Source organism: Convolutriloba macropyga, chromosome 4 (assembly GCF_964194025.1).
Source record: "Convolutriloba macropyga chromosome 4, txConMacr16.3, whole genome shotgun sequence".
NCBI classification, from domain to species: Eukaryota; Metazoa; Xenacoelomorpha; order Acoela; family Convolutidae; genus Convolutriloba; species Convolutriloba macropyga.
This window is the reverse complement of record NC_134471.1, coordinates 28,010,945-28,024,942: the sequence shown is the minus strand read 5'-3', so window position 1 is coordinate 28,024,942 and position 13,998 is coordinate 28,010,945. Positions and strand designations below refer to the sequence as shown.

The 13,998-nt window shown below is 38.9% G+C and overlaps 1 protein-coding gene across 1 annotated transcript in view; it reads left to right on the top strand.

Annotated features, from left to right (window-relative positions):
* Positions 1 to 1,817: 1,817 nt before the first annotated feature.
* Positions 1,818 to 13,998, top strand: part of LOC142338358 (uncharacterized) — a 28,746-nt gene continuing 16,565 nt past the window's right edge. The window contains exon 1 of the mRNA XM_075388072.1: positions 1,818 to 2,965. Within this exon, the coding sequence (XP_075244187.1) occupies positions 1,977 to 2,965 (989 nt within the window). The 5' untranslated portion in view covers positions 1,818 to 1,976. The remainder of the gene's footprint in view (positions 2,966 to 13,998) is intronic.

Sequence of the window (13,998 nt, the reverse complement as noted above, 5' to 3'; positions counted from 1 at the left end):
GAACTTTAAAAAAGCAAAGTAAGTGTAAAGCAGATCAGATGCAGTTTTGAGTCTTAAAACCATAATTTTTTCATAATTAGCTTTTATCCCAAAAATAAAGGGCACCCGGACATCTTTGAATGTCAAAAAAAATTTACTTCTTGTTTCGGCTTTATATCAATTTGTTTCTAGTCAGTCTCATTTTTTTATCTGGTAGAAGGAAAGTGAGAAAAAACTTTTGAATAGCCAACTTCAACAATCTCCAATAAGAAGTCTCTACCTGATCCTTGGTTTGTTTTTGGACACAATTCAGTGCCAAAAAAGAAATATTAGAATTTTAGGACGCTTTATGTCAAAAGTTTCAACTTCAGACCGATTGTGCTTCTGAATTAAAGTTACAATCGCTTACTTGATGTGAAAACTCATTTTCAGCAAGTCCATTTTCTATCTCCACTACCTCAAACATATGCAACTAAGTCTATTTTTAATCAATTCAATTTTTTTTATGCATATAGGCGTAAAAAGAGCAAAATGCCACCAAAACGGAATGGGAACAACTAAAAGGTTACATAAAAATGTTGCTAGAAATCCCTTTATTGTGGTGTAATTGCTACAAAAGCTTATTTTTTCCTCAAAAAGAAACTTTTTTAGTAGTGTTTGACTGTGATGTTGACTAATTTTCAAGAATTGTTTAGGTTTTTATAAGGTCTTCCCTGCGGTGGTCCCGTATAAGGCGGGGACTATGTACATACCGATCTGGCACCCATCTAAAAATTTGGATCTTTTCCATTTTTGCCCCCTCTCGCCCCAGCTTAATGGGTGCTTATTCTTTGCACCCCCCAGACGCGCGTGCCATATTTTTACACTGTGATTTAATATGCAACGGCACGTGCCCTGTAACTGGAGGTTGCATCACGTACTGGAGGGTCACAAACAGCAAAGACCCAAAAATTTTATACTGGAAAAATTAGGCTCAATTGTTGGGTAATAAACTAAGGGGAGATAAACTTTGTGACAATTTTTGATAATTCTTGGGAAACCTTTATAATTGGCACTTATTCATATGAAATCGAATAACTGCCAATTATCTTTTTTAAAAACCTTTTTAAAGCTTTTTTAAAAATCTTTTTATTTGTTACAACTTAGTATATCTTGCCATTTCATGGTTAATCCTTCTGGCTTGTCTTGCCAAGGTTCTGTTTCTTGATACCCATGCAAAGAACTTGCAAGTTCCTACAAATTTTGATATTTTCATGGTACGTGTCATGTCAAGATCTTGGCAAGATTTACCAAGATGTAGTATGTTTTTTTATCAAGGTGTATCAAGTTTCGGTTCACTGGATAGTTGTGTTTTCCCCATTATAGCGCCCCCCCCCCCTCGTTATGCTATGTTTGGACGGAAAAGATCCAAATCACTGTATTATTAATTATATTTTTATATTTTGGTCATTGGAGCAAATGGAATACAGAATGCCAATCGATGCCCTTCCCATCGTAGCTCCAGATTATTGGGTAAACACATCAAACCAAGAACTCATTGCTGTAACTATTTAATAATGGATGATGCGCGTTTTCGGGGTCTTTCCCATTATAGCCCCCCCCCCCCCCCCCCATGAAAATATAGCCCCCCATTATGGTATATTTACCATGATTGGGGTGGCTATAGGTTATCTGACCACTAAGCTGGGGGGGGGGGGGGCTATAATGGGAAAGACCCAAAAAACCGCGCTCTCAGCGTAGTAAGAAGCTGAAATGAGGACAACTATGTTTAGATGCAATCTTAAATTTAGTTCAAATAAAATTGCATTCGCACACATTTTCACCGGATTTCAAAATTTTTGACTTCTAATTACACCGAAGGAAAATACACGTGCTCCCGGTAATGCGCGTTGAAAACAAGACTTGACAAAACCCAAGAAGAACAGACAATACCGACAACAAAACATCACAACTGACCTTGAAGTTTGAAAAAAAATACACCCTAATTGGAAACAGCAATGGCAGACAGAAACCGATCCCCTGGCCGGCCTGCCAGCTCTGCTAAAACGGGCAAATCTCAACCAACAAAATCCCAGGCAGGAAAATCTCACAAAACTGGAAACAAACCAAACTCAAAAGCGGATTTAAGTGGACATTCCACCGATATGTCCGTAAACACGACGCTGTCTAAAACACCCGACTTCAACGTGCCGAAATGTAACGTCCAGGGTTTTTCCAAAACCGGCGATTATGAAAGTTGGATGCACCCAGGGTTGCATAAATTCTGCCACGAAATTGTCGCAAAGTTGTACAAAACGAACTCAAATCGAAACTTTTTAATGTCGCCTGTAACAGCTTACATTACAATCGGAATGATGAGCGTCGGATCAAAAGAGAAAACTTTAGAAGAAATTTGCGAGTTATTAAAAGTTAAAGAAACGATTGAGAAATCAGTTAAAGAGTCGTCGATGATTTTAGACCACATAACTACAGATCGAGAGTTTCGCATACATAACACTGACGGTGTTTTTGTTCATGCAAAATACCCAATTAACCCAACTTTTCGAAACCTTATTTTACGAAAACTCAAAGCTGAGGCCCTTCACGCAAACTTTGATTCGAAAACTGAAGCTGCACAAGCCATGAACGCATGGCTGAAAAAGGCCACAAGAGGGCGAATTAGAGAAATTGTTCACGAAACGCAGCGAGATTCGTTGTTGTATGTATGCAATACAGTTTACATGAAATCGCAATGGGAAATGGAATTTCCGAAGAAACTTACAAGAGAAGGGACATTTAACGTTATGGGGAAAAAGGTTTCAGTTCTTTACATGAACAAAGCGGACACGTTTGAATATGTTGATAATTCGGATCACGGATTTGAAGTAATATTTTTGCCGTATGAGGGTCAGATAGAACGTGACAGGTGGCAAATGGCAATATTCCTACCTAATAACCGAATAACCATGGCGAAGATGGCACACTTTATCAAATCCAAACATCTCAGGTACCCTATTTATTTCCATCAATTATATTGGGACACTTGATAAGATATATACGCACATAAATCAAGATGTGTACAATACAAATGGAAAGCTAATGAGAGTTATCAAAATTGAGATTTATCTTCTGTAACATATCGGATCTGCTCCGTTCATGCCTCCTCTTAGCTTGATTAGCCTACACTATTTGTTATCCCAACTCACGACCACGTGCTAACATAACTTGCTACATAATACTTCATCGTTTTCAAGCGGGTGTTGAAAAACGTACACTTGAGCGGAGATGAACAGAAATGCTTTGAATCATTGGCTTATAAAATGAACGCAGTTTTTGGAGGCATAAATGCAATCTTTCCATTCGTTCTGTAAAACTTCCATTGTTTCACCTCCAATCCTCTATGACAAGGGCACTAGGACCTCTATGCCAATTCGATTTTTTTGTTGAGCCAATTTTGGTTGCTCACCACGTTTAACGCAGAGATACAATGTTGTACTATTAAAAACCCTTGAAAATCTCAATCAATTGTTGAGTCAACAAATTCTTTCATTTCACACGAAGGAAAACTTATAGTTTAAATTTTGAAACTTTTGAAGAAGCTGGACTTTTTACATTTCATGCATGCAAAATAAACAAAGTTATTTGAAAATTTCAAATTCATTCGTTGCATAACAATTGAAAGAAACAGAAAAATTCGTTCTAACATGGAAGATTACCACAAAATAGCTGTGATAGCTTGCTTTATAGATATATATTCTACCAATGATAAGAGGGCTAAGGAAATTGAAAAAAGCTTTTCATCAAAAATTTGTAATGTCTGCATTTGGTGAAAACTTAAGCATTTCAAGATCTATTCTGTTTCGGCCCCCAGTGTTTTTATGACCCCCAGTTACAAATAATACGATGACCCCCAGTTACAAATTATATGTTGGTATATAGCACGTTACTATGTAAGAAAATAGCACGTTCGCCTGGTTGGGGTCATAAAAAATGTATGCTCACTAAGCTAGGGGGCCGAAGCAGAATATATCCGCATTTCAAAGTTGTCTTGAAAAAACTAATCATTTAAATTAGGTCCAATCTTCTCTTGTTTGAGAGCCGTGAAGCCCTTTCATAATGTAAATAAGTGACCAAACTAAGAGAATGTAGAAAATCGTTAAAATAGTTATCTATAAACTGAAACGTCTAAACAGATCCAATCATTTATTCTGGAAAGTGAAACAGTTATGCCATTGACAAAATTAAAAACTAATGTTAAAAAAATTAACCATAAAACCGGTAAAACCGTTAACAATTAATTGAAGACAATATGTCTCATTAGAAAATCGAATACTCTTTTATTAACAAAGTTAACTGAAAAAACATAAAAAAACAATTTCAGAGCAAACTCAAAGATAAGTATTAAGTAATGAAAACAAATGATGATGGCGTAATTTAAACAATTAGCTGCCTGTTGAGGTATCCAAACGGTTGCAACTATGGTGTGGCTGCAAACACTGCTCTAATTAGATTTTTCCTCAAATTCAAAAAAAGGAAGGCAGATAAGGGCACCGCTGAACTATCGCTTTCATAAATATGAAACCGATTGCTCAAGAAGCAGTAATTTTATCAAATATTCGGATCTATTCTGTTCCCCCCCAGTGTTTTTTACGCTCCCAGTTACAAATTATATGTTGTTATATAGCACGTTACTATCGTTACTATAAAAAAAACAGCACGTGCGCATGGGGGCGTAAAAATATCAACCCACTAAGCTGGGGGGGGGCAAAACAGAATAGATCCAAATATTCCAGTAAAAAATTTTCGACAAAATACTCAGAAAGTATTGATATGTATATACTGTGAATTTTCGATAAAATTTAATTGATCTTTTTGTTTCAATTGGTCTTATTTACTTCATTCTGTAAGAAGTAACCGTTTATTGTATGTATTATTTAGAGCTCAGTATCGCATTTGCTGTATATGTGGTAAGTATTCTTTTTAAACTCATTGGTCTATATGTATCCGGTTGTATCAACTAAGTTTGTAAATATCAGCTTCAGTATTTAGTAAAGCACTCAATAGAAAAAAAAGATAAAAATAAATGAAATCTGCGATCTTAACATCTCAGAAAAAGCGTAATACCGTTCCGGTAAAACTTATGAGAGCCTGGCCTATTGTTTAGTCAGTTTCTTAATCAACATATAGAAAACAATGGATTACTAAGAAGTCTACGAGAAACCCTAATTAATCCTTGGTTAGCAGAACTATGGTTAACTTTTTTTCTTGGAATTTCAAGCTGGAAACCTATGGACAGTTTTTTTGCATTTCTGACCGTTTTATGATTTGTGAACCAAACACTTGAGCAGTAAATTTGTTAAATTGATACTGTGTCTTGATAACAAAAATTTGTCTTGAGCAAGATTCTATCAAATTTTGTGTCTTGTATCGAAAACGTCTCGAACAGTGAATTCAATTTTCTGTGTCCTGATTTCCAATCTTCAACTCGTGAATACTCTGAGAAAATCGCAACACACACATCAAGGATTAAGTTAGAAACAAATTTTTCATAACACTTCTCAGGCATATAATTTTGCCTTAGATTTGTTTCATTGAAACGATTGAACTGGTAAACATATAGAGATCCCGTTTTGTGTGATCTGTGGACCCAGTTCGATTGAGAAAAAATCCAAAACTAAGTTAGTTAAAATAGTTAATGCAACGGTAAGTACAGCAGAGCGGATATACAGTTACAAAAGCGAGCTGCATAAAGCAAGTATCCGGACAGATCTTGTAACCACTCAGAGCGAAGTGGGCGGTGTAAAACTTTCTTGGTGAAACACAAGGAGAGCAGCCGTTACGTTTGGTCCGCCGACCCGGACAGTGGAATAAACTGCTGTCCAACCCAACAGTCGAAGTGACGAAGTCATCGACGAACGAGAACAAAACCCAATGAGCAATCCAACAACGCCACGCCAATTAGGCAAAGCAAAAAGGAACGTTGAAAAGCAAAACTTAATTAAAACAAACAAACAAAGGAGCTGTAGAGTTTCAAACTGCAGTCCCGAAGTACACAAGAAGTGACTCTCGTCACAGAGTCAAAGCGTTTTCGATCGACAGATCAACAACTTGCGAAACAACTGGTTTGAGAGACAAAAAGAAGGATTGAGCTCATTAAAAATCAAGATCGAACAAGCAAGCTCAAGACTCTTTATCAGCAGATACTGCAATTGGACGAAAAAGTTCAAAAACTCGTGAATAAGAAAGCTGAGACTCTCCGAGACCCAGATATTTCTTTAAAACGCAAAGTCGAAAAAGAAAATTACTTTCAATTTTTGAACGCAGACAAGGTTACCGTATATCCACGGAGAAACAAACATGATGGATCAACAGAATCAAACTGTTCAATTGACAAGCGATGCAGAACCAACTGCCGCTAAGAATCCACAGTCTGTTGTAGGAGTTTCTCATCAAACTGTTGATAATGGAAACCCAAACAAGGAAAATGATTCAAAGGCCTCCTCTGATAAACGAGTTAAAAAAGCAGAAAAACTTGCGGCTTTAGAGAAAGACTTTGCATCAAAAATGAGGTTGAAGAAAATTGAATTCGTATTGAAAAGGAAAGAGCTTGAAATAGAGATGCAATTTTTTGAAGAAGAATGTGCACTGAAACTGGAATACGAGAAAGAAGCTCTTGACGCAAGAGCATCAGATTCTGATGATAGTGCAGCCCCTAGTATTCGAAGTAGATCTCCATTCATTTGGATAACCCCGAAGAACAAAGATGTTTCCGGTTGGCTCGATAACTCAGAAAAATTCTCCAACTTGCACGATTATAGTTTTGAGCGTGTGAAAACCAGGATCGACAACAATTATTCCAGGTTAAGCTTCAATCGCAAAGGTGTAATTAAGTCACGGTCACCAAGTGGAGAGCGTGCCAGCGCAGCCCGGGAACAAGACGAGTTTAAGCGCAATAAACCAAGCAGTAGTAGTCAGCTGCCTACGTTGAAGTTAAGTTCTTTCGACGGAAACCCCCTAGAGTGGCCGAAGTGGCCAAATATGTTCAAAGCAACGGTTCACCATCGCGATATACCCGACTCAGAGAAAATGAGCCACTTGAAAACTTTGCTGACAGGTAAAGCAAAGAAAGTCAGCTATATCAGGAATGGGCTATTCGGGAGAGTTCTACGCTCAAGCGTGGGAACTCCTGGGACGGAAGCTTGGGCAACCTTACCTAATTGTCGACGCTCAGGTTAACATATTGTGCAAACAACAACCAATGCGATTGCACGACTCAACGGCTATAATTAATTACTCAATAACAATCAGCAACCTAGTTAATGTACTGAAGCAATACAATTATGAGGGCGATCTGCATCTTGAAAGAAAAGTGGTTCTTCTTCGTTGACGAGTGTCAAGAAGATAGACCCGATCCCACTCTCCTTGAAAAATGGTTAGCTCGAATGGCTTTTGTCTATGAAGGAATGCCATCAACCAAGAGCGAACGAAAGGAAGATGATCGACCAAACGCTAACAAGGAAAAACGATTTTCAAAATCGTCAAATATTAGTGCCAGTTCGATGCGAACGAGACGAAGCAAATGCAAAACAACAACTGCCCACAAGCGAATGGCACTCATAAATTATGGAATTGTCCAATATTTAAGAGTATAAACGTCACCGATCGCTATGTGGCAGTGAGAAAAGAACGCTTATGTTATGGATTTCTGGGGAAAGGGCATGCAATCAAAGATTGTAAAGTCCACCCGTGCGGTATAAATGGATGTACCAAAAAGCACAACAGGCTGCTACACTCAGAAAACCAAATAGACGAGGGTAGTCACGCAGTTAATATAAGCGCAGCAACAATCAACCAGATTAACCAAGCTACTAGTTTTCTTCAAATAGTTCCGGTATTGGTTCAGAGCGGTGGTAACAGGTTGACTACCTATGCTTTCGTCGATAGTGGGTCGAAAGTATCATTCATCGATCAAAGTGTCAAGGACCAACTACAAGCCAAAGGCACGGACGTTACCTTGAACATAGCTGGCATACATGGGACGCAAGATTTGAGGACAGAAAAGGTTCCTATCACAATAAAGGGACTACATTCAAAGGTGCATTAGATTGAAGCGTTTGCACACCCATCAATCGCGTTGGGAAACACGACATATGATTACAAGGAACTGAAGAACAACTTCAGCCACCTGATTGTTCTCACTAACAGAACATTTCACCTGATGGAAGTAGGTATCATACTTGGACAAGATGCCTACGAAATTCAACGTCCATTGGACTATAAGATTGGAACACGGAGTGAGCTATTCGCCGTCTTAACAGAATTAGGATGGGTAGTCAGTGGTCCCATGACAGGCAAGAAAAGTCAAAATGTTTGTCATTTTGCCTCCACAGAAGATGTGAAAGTGGCAGAAAATATCCAATCATGGTGGGACATAGAAACATATGCTTCCAAAATAAATGTTGTAAATCAATCAAAGAACGAGCAACAAGCTCAGAAGTTTCTAGAGAGCACAACAAAGTTTACAGGCGAGCGGTACAAAGAGGGCATGCTCTGGAATGAACCAGAACCCAATCTTCCAAACACTTACAGCTCAGCCCTTGGTCAGCTCCACTCAGTGGAACGAAGATTCCAACGAGACCCAAAGTTAAAAGAATTGTATCAACAGTCAATTGATACAGATGTTGAAAAGTGATTTGTGAAGATCCTTGGTAAATTGGAAGTCAAAGGCACTTTCGGAAAGGAATGGTATTTGCCACACCATCCAGTAATAAACCCCAGCAAACCAGGTAATGTTCGCCGTGTTTGCAACGCTGCAGCAAAATACAAGGATATATGCCTAAATGACAAGTTGTTAGCCGAACCCGACCTACTACACGGATTGATTGGAACAATATTCATTTTCGATGAGGACCAATAGCCCTAACCGCAGATATTGAATCAAAGTTTTTGCAAGTGCAAATTCCTGAACGGGATAAAAGCTGCTTGAGATTACTGTGGCGACCAACAGTCAACGAACCTGTGCAAATTTACGAGTATCAACGTCATGTTTTCGGAACAAAAAGTTCACCAACATGTGCCAACTACGCTCTGAAACGAGTAGCCATCGATAACGTGGACCAGTTCCCAATTGCAGCAAAAACAATCCAGAACAACTTCTACATGGACGATTTCATCAAGTCAGTCGAAACACCTGAGGAAGCAATCAAGGTTCTCAAACAACTACAACCTCTTCTCTCAAAACATGGATTTGAACTGAAGAAGTGGATCACCAACAGCGACGTGGTAACCAACGCAATCCCAGAGGACTTGAGATCAATCAGCAACACAAATCAGGTTGATGTAGAACTCAGCAAGGAAGGTTCATCAGTGCTTGGGCTTCAGTGGACGATTATCGATGATAGTCTACAGGTTTGTAGAGGTACAAGCAAAGAAGTTGAGACCCCAATCACCCAAAAGAAGATCTTATCTCTAGTTTCTTCAATGTTTGATCTTCTTGGACTGTTTACACCATTCAGTGTTCATATGAGACGACTCCTGAAGAGCATCTGGACAAAAAATGGACAACATTGGGACAAGTCAGTGGAAACTAACGAAGAAGAAGAGTTTCTGAAATGGAAAGACCAGATTCCAGAAGTAGCAGAAACCAGCATTGATAGAAGATACTTCAGCACAGCCAAGGATAAATGGGAACTTCATGTGTTTGCCGACGCATCTAAAGACACAATGTGCGCAGTGGCATACCTACGTTCAAAGCCCAAATAATACTCAGCAGACTTAGCATTTGTAATCGGAAAATGCAGAGTTGCTTTGATGCGACACCTTTCCATGCCACTCCTGGAACTACAAGCAGCAGTGGTGGCGGTGAGACTTAAAGAACAGATAGTGAAGGAACACGAAGCGAAGATTCACAGTTGTAACTTTTGGACAGACTCCATTACTGTTCTGCAATGGATTCATAGCTCCCACCGTCAGCAACAGGTGTTTGTTGCAAACAGAGTTGCTGAGATTTTGGATACAACTAATGTTTCACAGTGGAATCATGTGAATGGTATTAACAATCCAGCTGACATCGGGACATGAGCGATCAATGTTGACGAACTTAAGAGAAGTGAATGGCTCACTGGGCCGGCCTGGTTGAAGCAACGAGAGAACGAATGGCCTTGACAGGTGAATTTTACATTTGCTTCAGACGAACAAAACGATCAAATGGTCTTCTCAGCAAAGGTTGAAGCGATGAAGCTGATGATTCAGTGGGAACGATTCAGCAATTTCAATCGACTTGTAAATACAATGGCATTCGAACAGCGCGTATTTAGAAAACACAAACCGGCAACAAAACACTAAGTGTTGAAGAAAAAGAGGGTGCGCAAGCAAGCATCTTCAGACTACTGCAGCAAGAACCGTTTGCTGAAGAGATGAAATCTCTCAAGGCTGAAAAGGAAATTCTAAAAAACAGAAAAATCCTCCAGTTTTCACCATTCATAGACAAACAAGGACTTATTCGTGCTCAAGGCAGAATAGGTAAAAGTCAATTGAACTTCGAAACCAAGCATCCAATACTGTTACATTGGAAGCACCATGTAGTTGAATTATTCTTGCGAGATGAACATAAGAATAGTCATCACGAAGGTACTGAACATGTCAGAAAAATAGTTCAGCAGGAATTCTGGATCCTAGGCATACGAAATGCTTTGAGATCGATTAAAAACGAATGCATTAGATGTGGAAAGGGAAGAGCCCAAACAAAGGCACCAGTAATGGCAGATCTACTTGAGGAGCGATTGGTCGCATTAACAGTGTTCGCGAATGTGGGCGTAGACTTTTTCGGACCATTCACAGTAAAGATTGGTCGAAGAAACGAAAAGCGTTGGTGCTGTCTGTTCACATGCCTTACTGTACGTGCGATACATATAGAGATTGTACCAAAACTAGACACTGATTGTTGTCTGAACGCAATTATGCGATTCATTGCTCGAAGAGGCAAACCGGTCAAAATGATTAGCGACAACGGGACAAACTTCGTTGGAGCTGAAAAAGAACTGGCAGAGTATATAGCAGCATGGAAAAAAAGGCAAATTGAAGAACATCTGATTCAACAAGGTATCAGATGGAAGTTCAACCCACTTGCAGCACCACGCTTTGGAGGAGTGTGGGAAAGACTAGTTAGGAGTTGCAAGAAGGCAATGTATGTAGTGCTGGGCAATCGATCAGTCACGGAAGATGTTCTGTCAACCACGATGTGTCTTGTTGAACAGACGCTGAATGCTAGACCGCTGACACAGGTCAGTTCTGATATTACCAATTTAAAAACTATTACTCAAAACCGTTTCCTACTTGGCAACAAGAACCTCTGTTCACCGTATCTATCAGGTGCAGAGCAATTTCTTGATCATAGAAAGCTCTTCCGACAAACACAAGCTTACGCAGACCTGATCTGGGACAGATTCCGTAAAGAGTACTTGCCAACATTGAATAGTCGAAAGAAATGGCAGACCACAACGGACAGAAGTCTTCAGCAGGGTGATCTTGTGTGGTTAGTGGAAGACAGTGACAAACGTGGATATTACAATCTGGGTCGAGTAACGGAAATCTTTGAAGGTTCCGACGGAGTGATTCGATCAGCGACAATCCGAACGAAAGAGGGATACTACAAGAGGCCAGTAGTGAAGCTGGCTCCAGTACTACCAACTGGCAATGATGTTTTCACGAAGGAAAACAGGGCCGGCGATGTTGGAGCTGAGCTTAAGGAATAACAAAATTGCGTAGGACGAAAACTATTACTGTGTTCTATTTTTATCCGGATTATCCATCCCCTTTACGAGAAAACTGTGTATAGCGAATCAGAAGCAGCCGCCGAATGCCACGTAAGCACAAAAAATTGTTAACAAACTGAACAATAATAAGAACTCACAATTTATCTTGTCAGCCTGGCCACTCGAGCTAGCACTTAACCTCAGCAATAAATTTGTTGAAATAATATAATCTTGAGCAGTAAATTTGTTACTGCGTCTTGCAAAAACCAAACACTTGAGCAGTAAATTTGTTAAACTGATACTGTGTCTTGATAACAAAAATTTGTCTTGAGCAATATTCTATCAAATTTTGTGTCTTGTATCGAAAACGTCTCGCACAGTGAATTCAATTTCCTGTGTCCTGATTTCCAATCTTCAACTCGTGAGTACTCTGAGAAAATCGCAACACACAAATCAAAGATTAAGTTAGAAAGAAATTTTTCATAACACTTCTCAGGCATATAATTTCGCCTTAGATTTGTTTCATTAAAACGATTGAACTGGTAAACATATAGAGATCCCGTATTGTGTGATCTGTGGACCCAGTTCGATTGAGAAAAAATCCAAAACTCAGTTAGTTAAATTAGTTAATGCAACGGTAAGTACAGCAGAGCGGATAAACAGTTACAAAAGCGAACTGCTTAAACGAAGTATCCGGACAGATTTTGTAACCACTCAGAACGAAATGGGCGGTGTAAAACTTTCTTTGTGAAACACAAGGAGAGCAGCCGTTACAACACACAAAATTGATAAAGAAGGCGTAATGGTTGCAGGCCATTTTTGGCGTTTTTCCAGAACAAATGTTTACTTCAAATTTAGTTTTTAATTTAACATTTTATTTTAAAAGATAATCAACAGGATGTAGATTAAGGTAATTTTTTGAACGAATTTTTAATTACTTTTGGAGTAATTTGGATTAGTTCTTTTCCAACGACAAGAAGCAGTTTTCTAATTTTAACAAGTAGTTCAGCAAAATCTTTAATTTAGATAAAATTTCGGTGGTCAAATCTGTGCTAGTTTTGTGCTCCCAAAAACAGGTTTAGGATTAACTGAAAAAAAGTGATTCCCAGAAAAAAAACTCAGTGTGAATCGTTTGTCTTGATAACTTTTTGACACTTCCCACAAAATATTATTTTTTTGTGCTTTTAGTTTTGTCTCCCAACAATTAAACTCAAGGTACTCATCATTACCTTTTGGATTTATTACTACTGAAAAAACAACGTTTTTCAACGGCAATAGTGAACGGATCGAATACGATCCTTTTCTGTTCTATATATCTGTAACATAAATAATCTGTACAATCTTCTTTCAAAGTTCCAAATCAAGACAATTTTTACTTCATATAACCATAAAATTGATTAATTGTGGGGTTCGAATACCTCGTGTGAAAACCAGGTTCTTGAAATTTCCATCAACGTACATTCACTCAGCGGCAGTTTGACGAGCCATTTTTAGCTTTCTGCTGCTAAGTTCTCTGTGTTCATGAACTTTTTCCAGTGAACACTGCAAAGATTTCTGTTTTGAGAAAAAAGGTGCAGATAGGATGAAAATGACTTCTCCGTTATGAAAACGGGAAAAGAAACGATGTTTTTGGAGCGCACCAATAGTTGATTTTGTAGGCTTCTAGGTATCTACTTGCAAGTTCTCTATTTTCACAAAGTTATACTCGGTTTCAAATCTATGCGCAGAAGTTTCAAAAACGATTCTCGCTTTCATTTTTTAATTACTCACAAACTAATTTTGTAATTATATTAGTCCCGCGGTTTTTGAGATTTTTTGATTGATTTTGTGTATGACGCTATTGGCTTGTGGTTCTCAAAAACGGGATCAACAGATGAGGCCCGGAATGCATTACGTCACTGAGCAGTTGTCTGCGAGCTCTAGCAGTCTGTAAGTGCACATTTCACTAGAGCTGATTTTTAACTGAACCACTCCTTTCTTTGGGCACTAAGTCCTCGCTCCCTGCTTATTCCATTCCTAACCCAAGACGCTCAACCCCTCCCCCTCCCCTTCAGACCCCCACTACGCTCCACCCCGCCTACATTAGCCCAAGCTGGCTAATACCGCAGCCAACCGTTCGTTTGAGATCAATTCGCCCGTTAGTCGGTTACGTTTAAACAACTATTGACTAAACTTTTGAAATTTTGCACCAGCGAGAACAGTTCTAACGACTGTTTGTTAACAGAGGTCCACTGTCTTTTAGGAGGCTGAAGAAAAAGGTTAAGTATACGGACTTGGATGTGAAGCT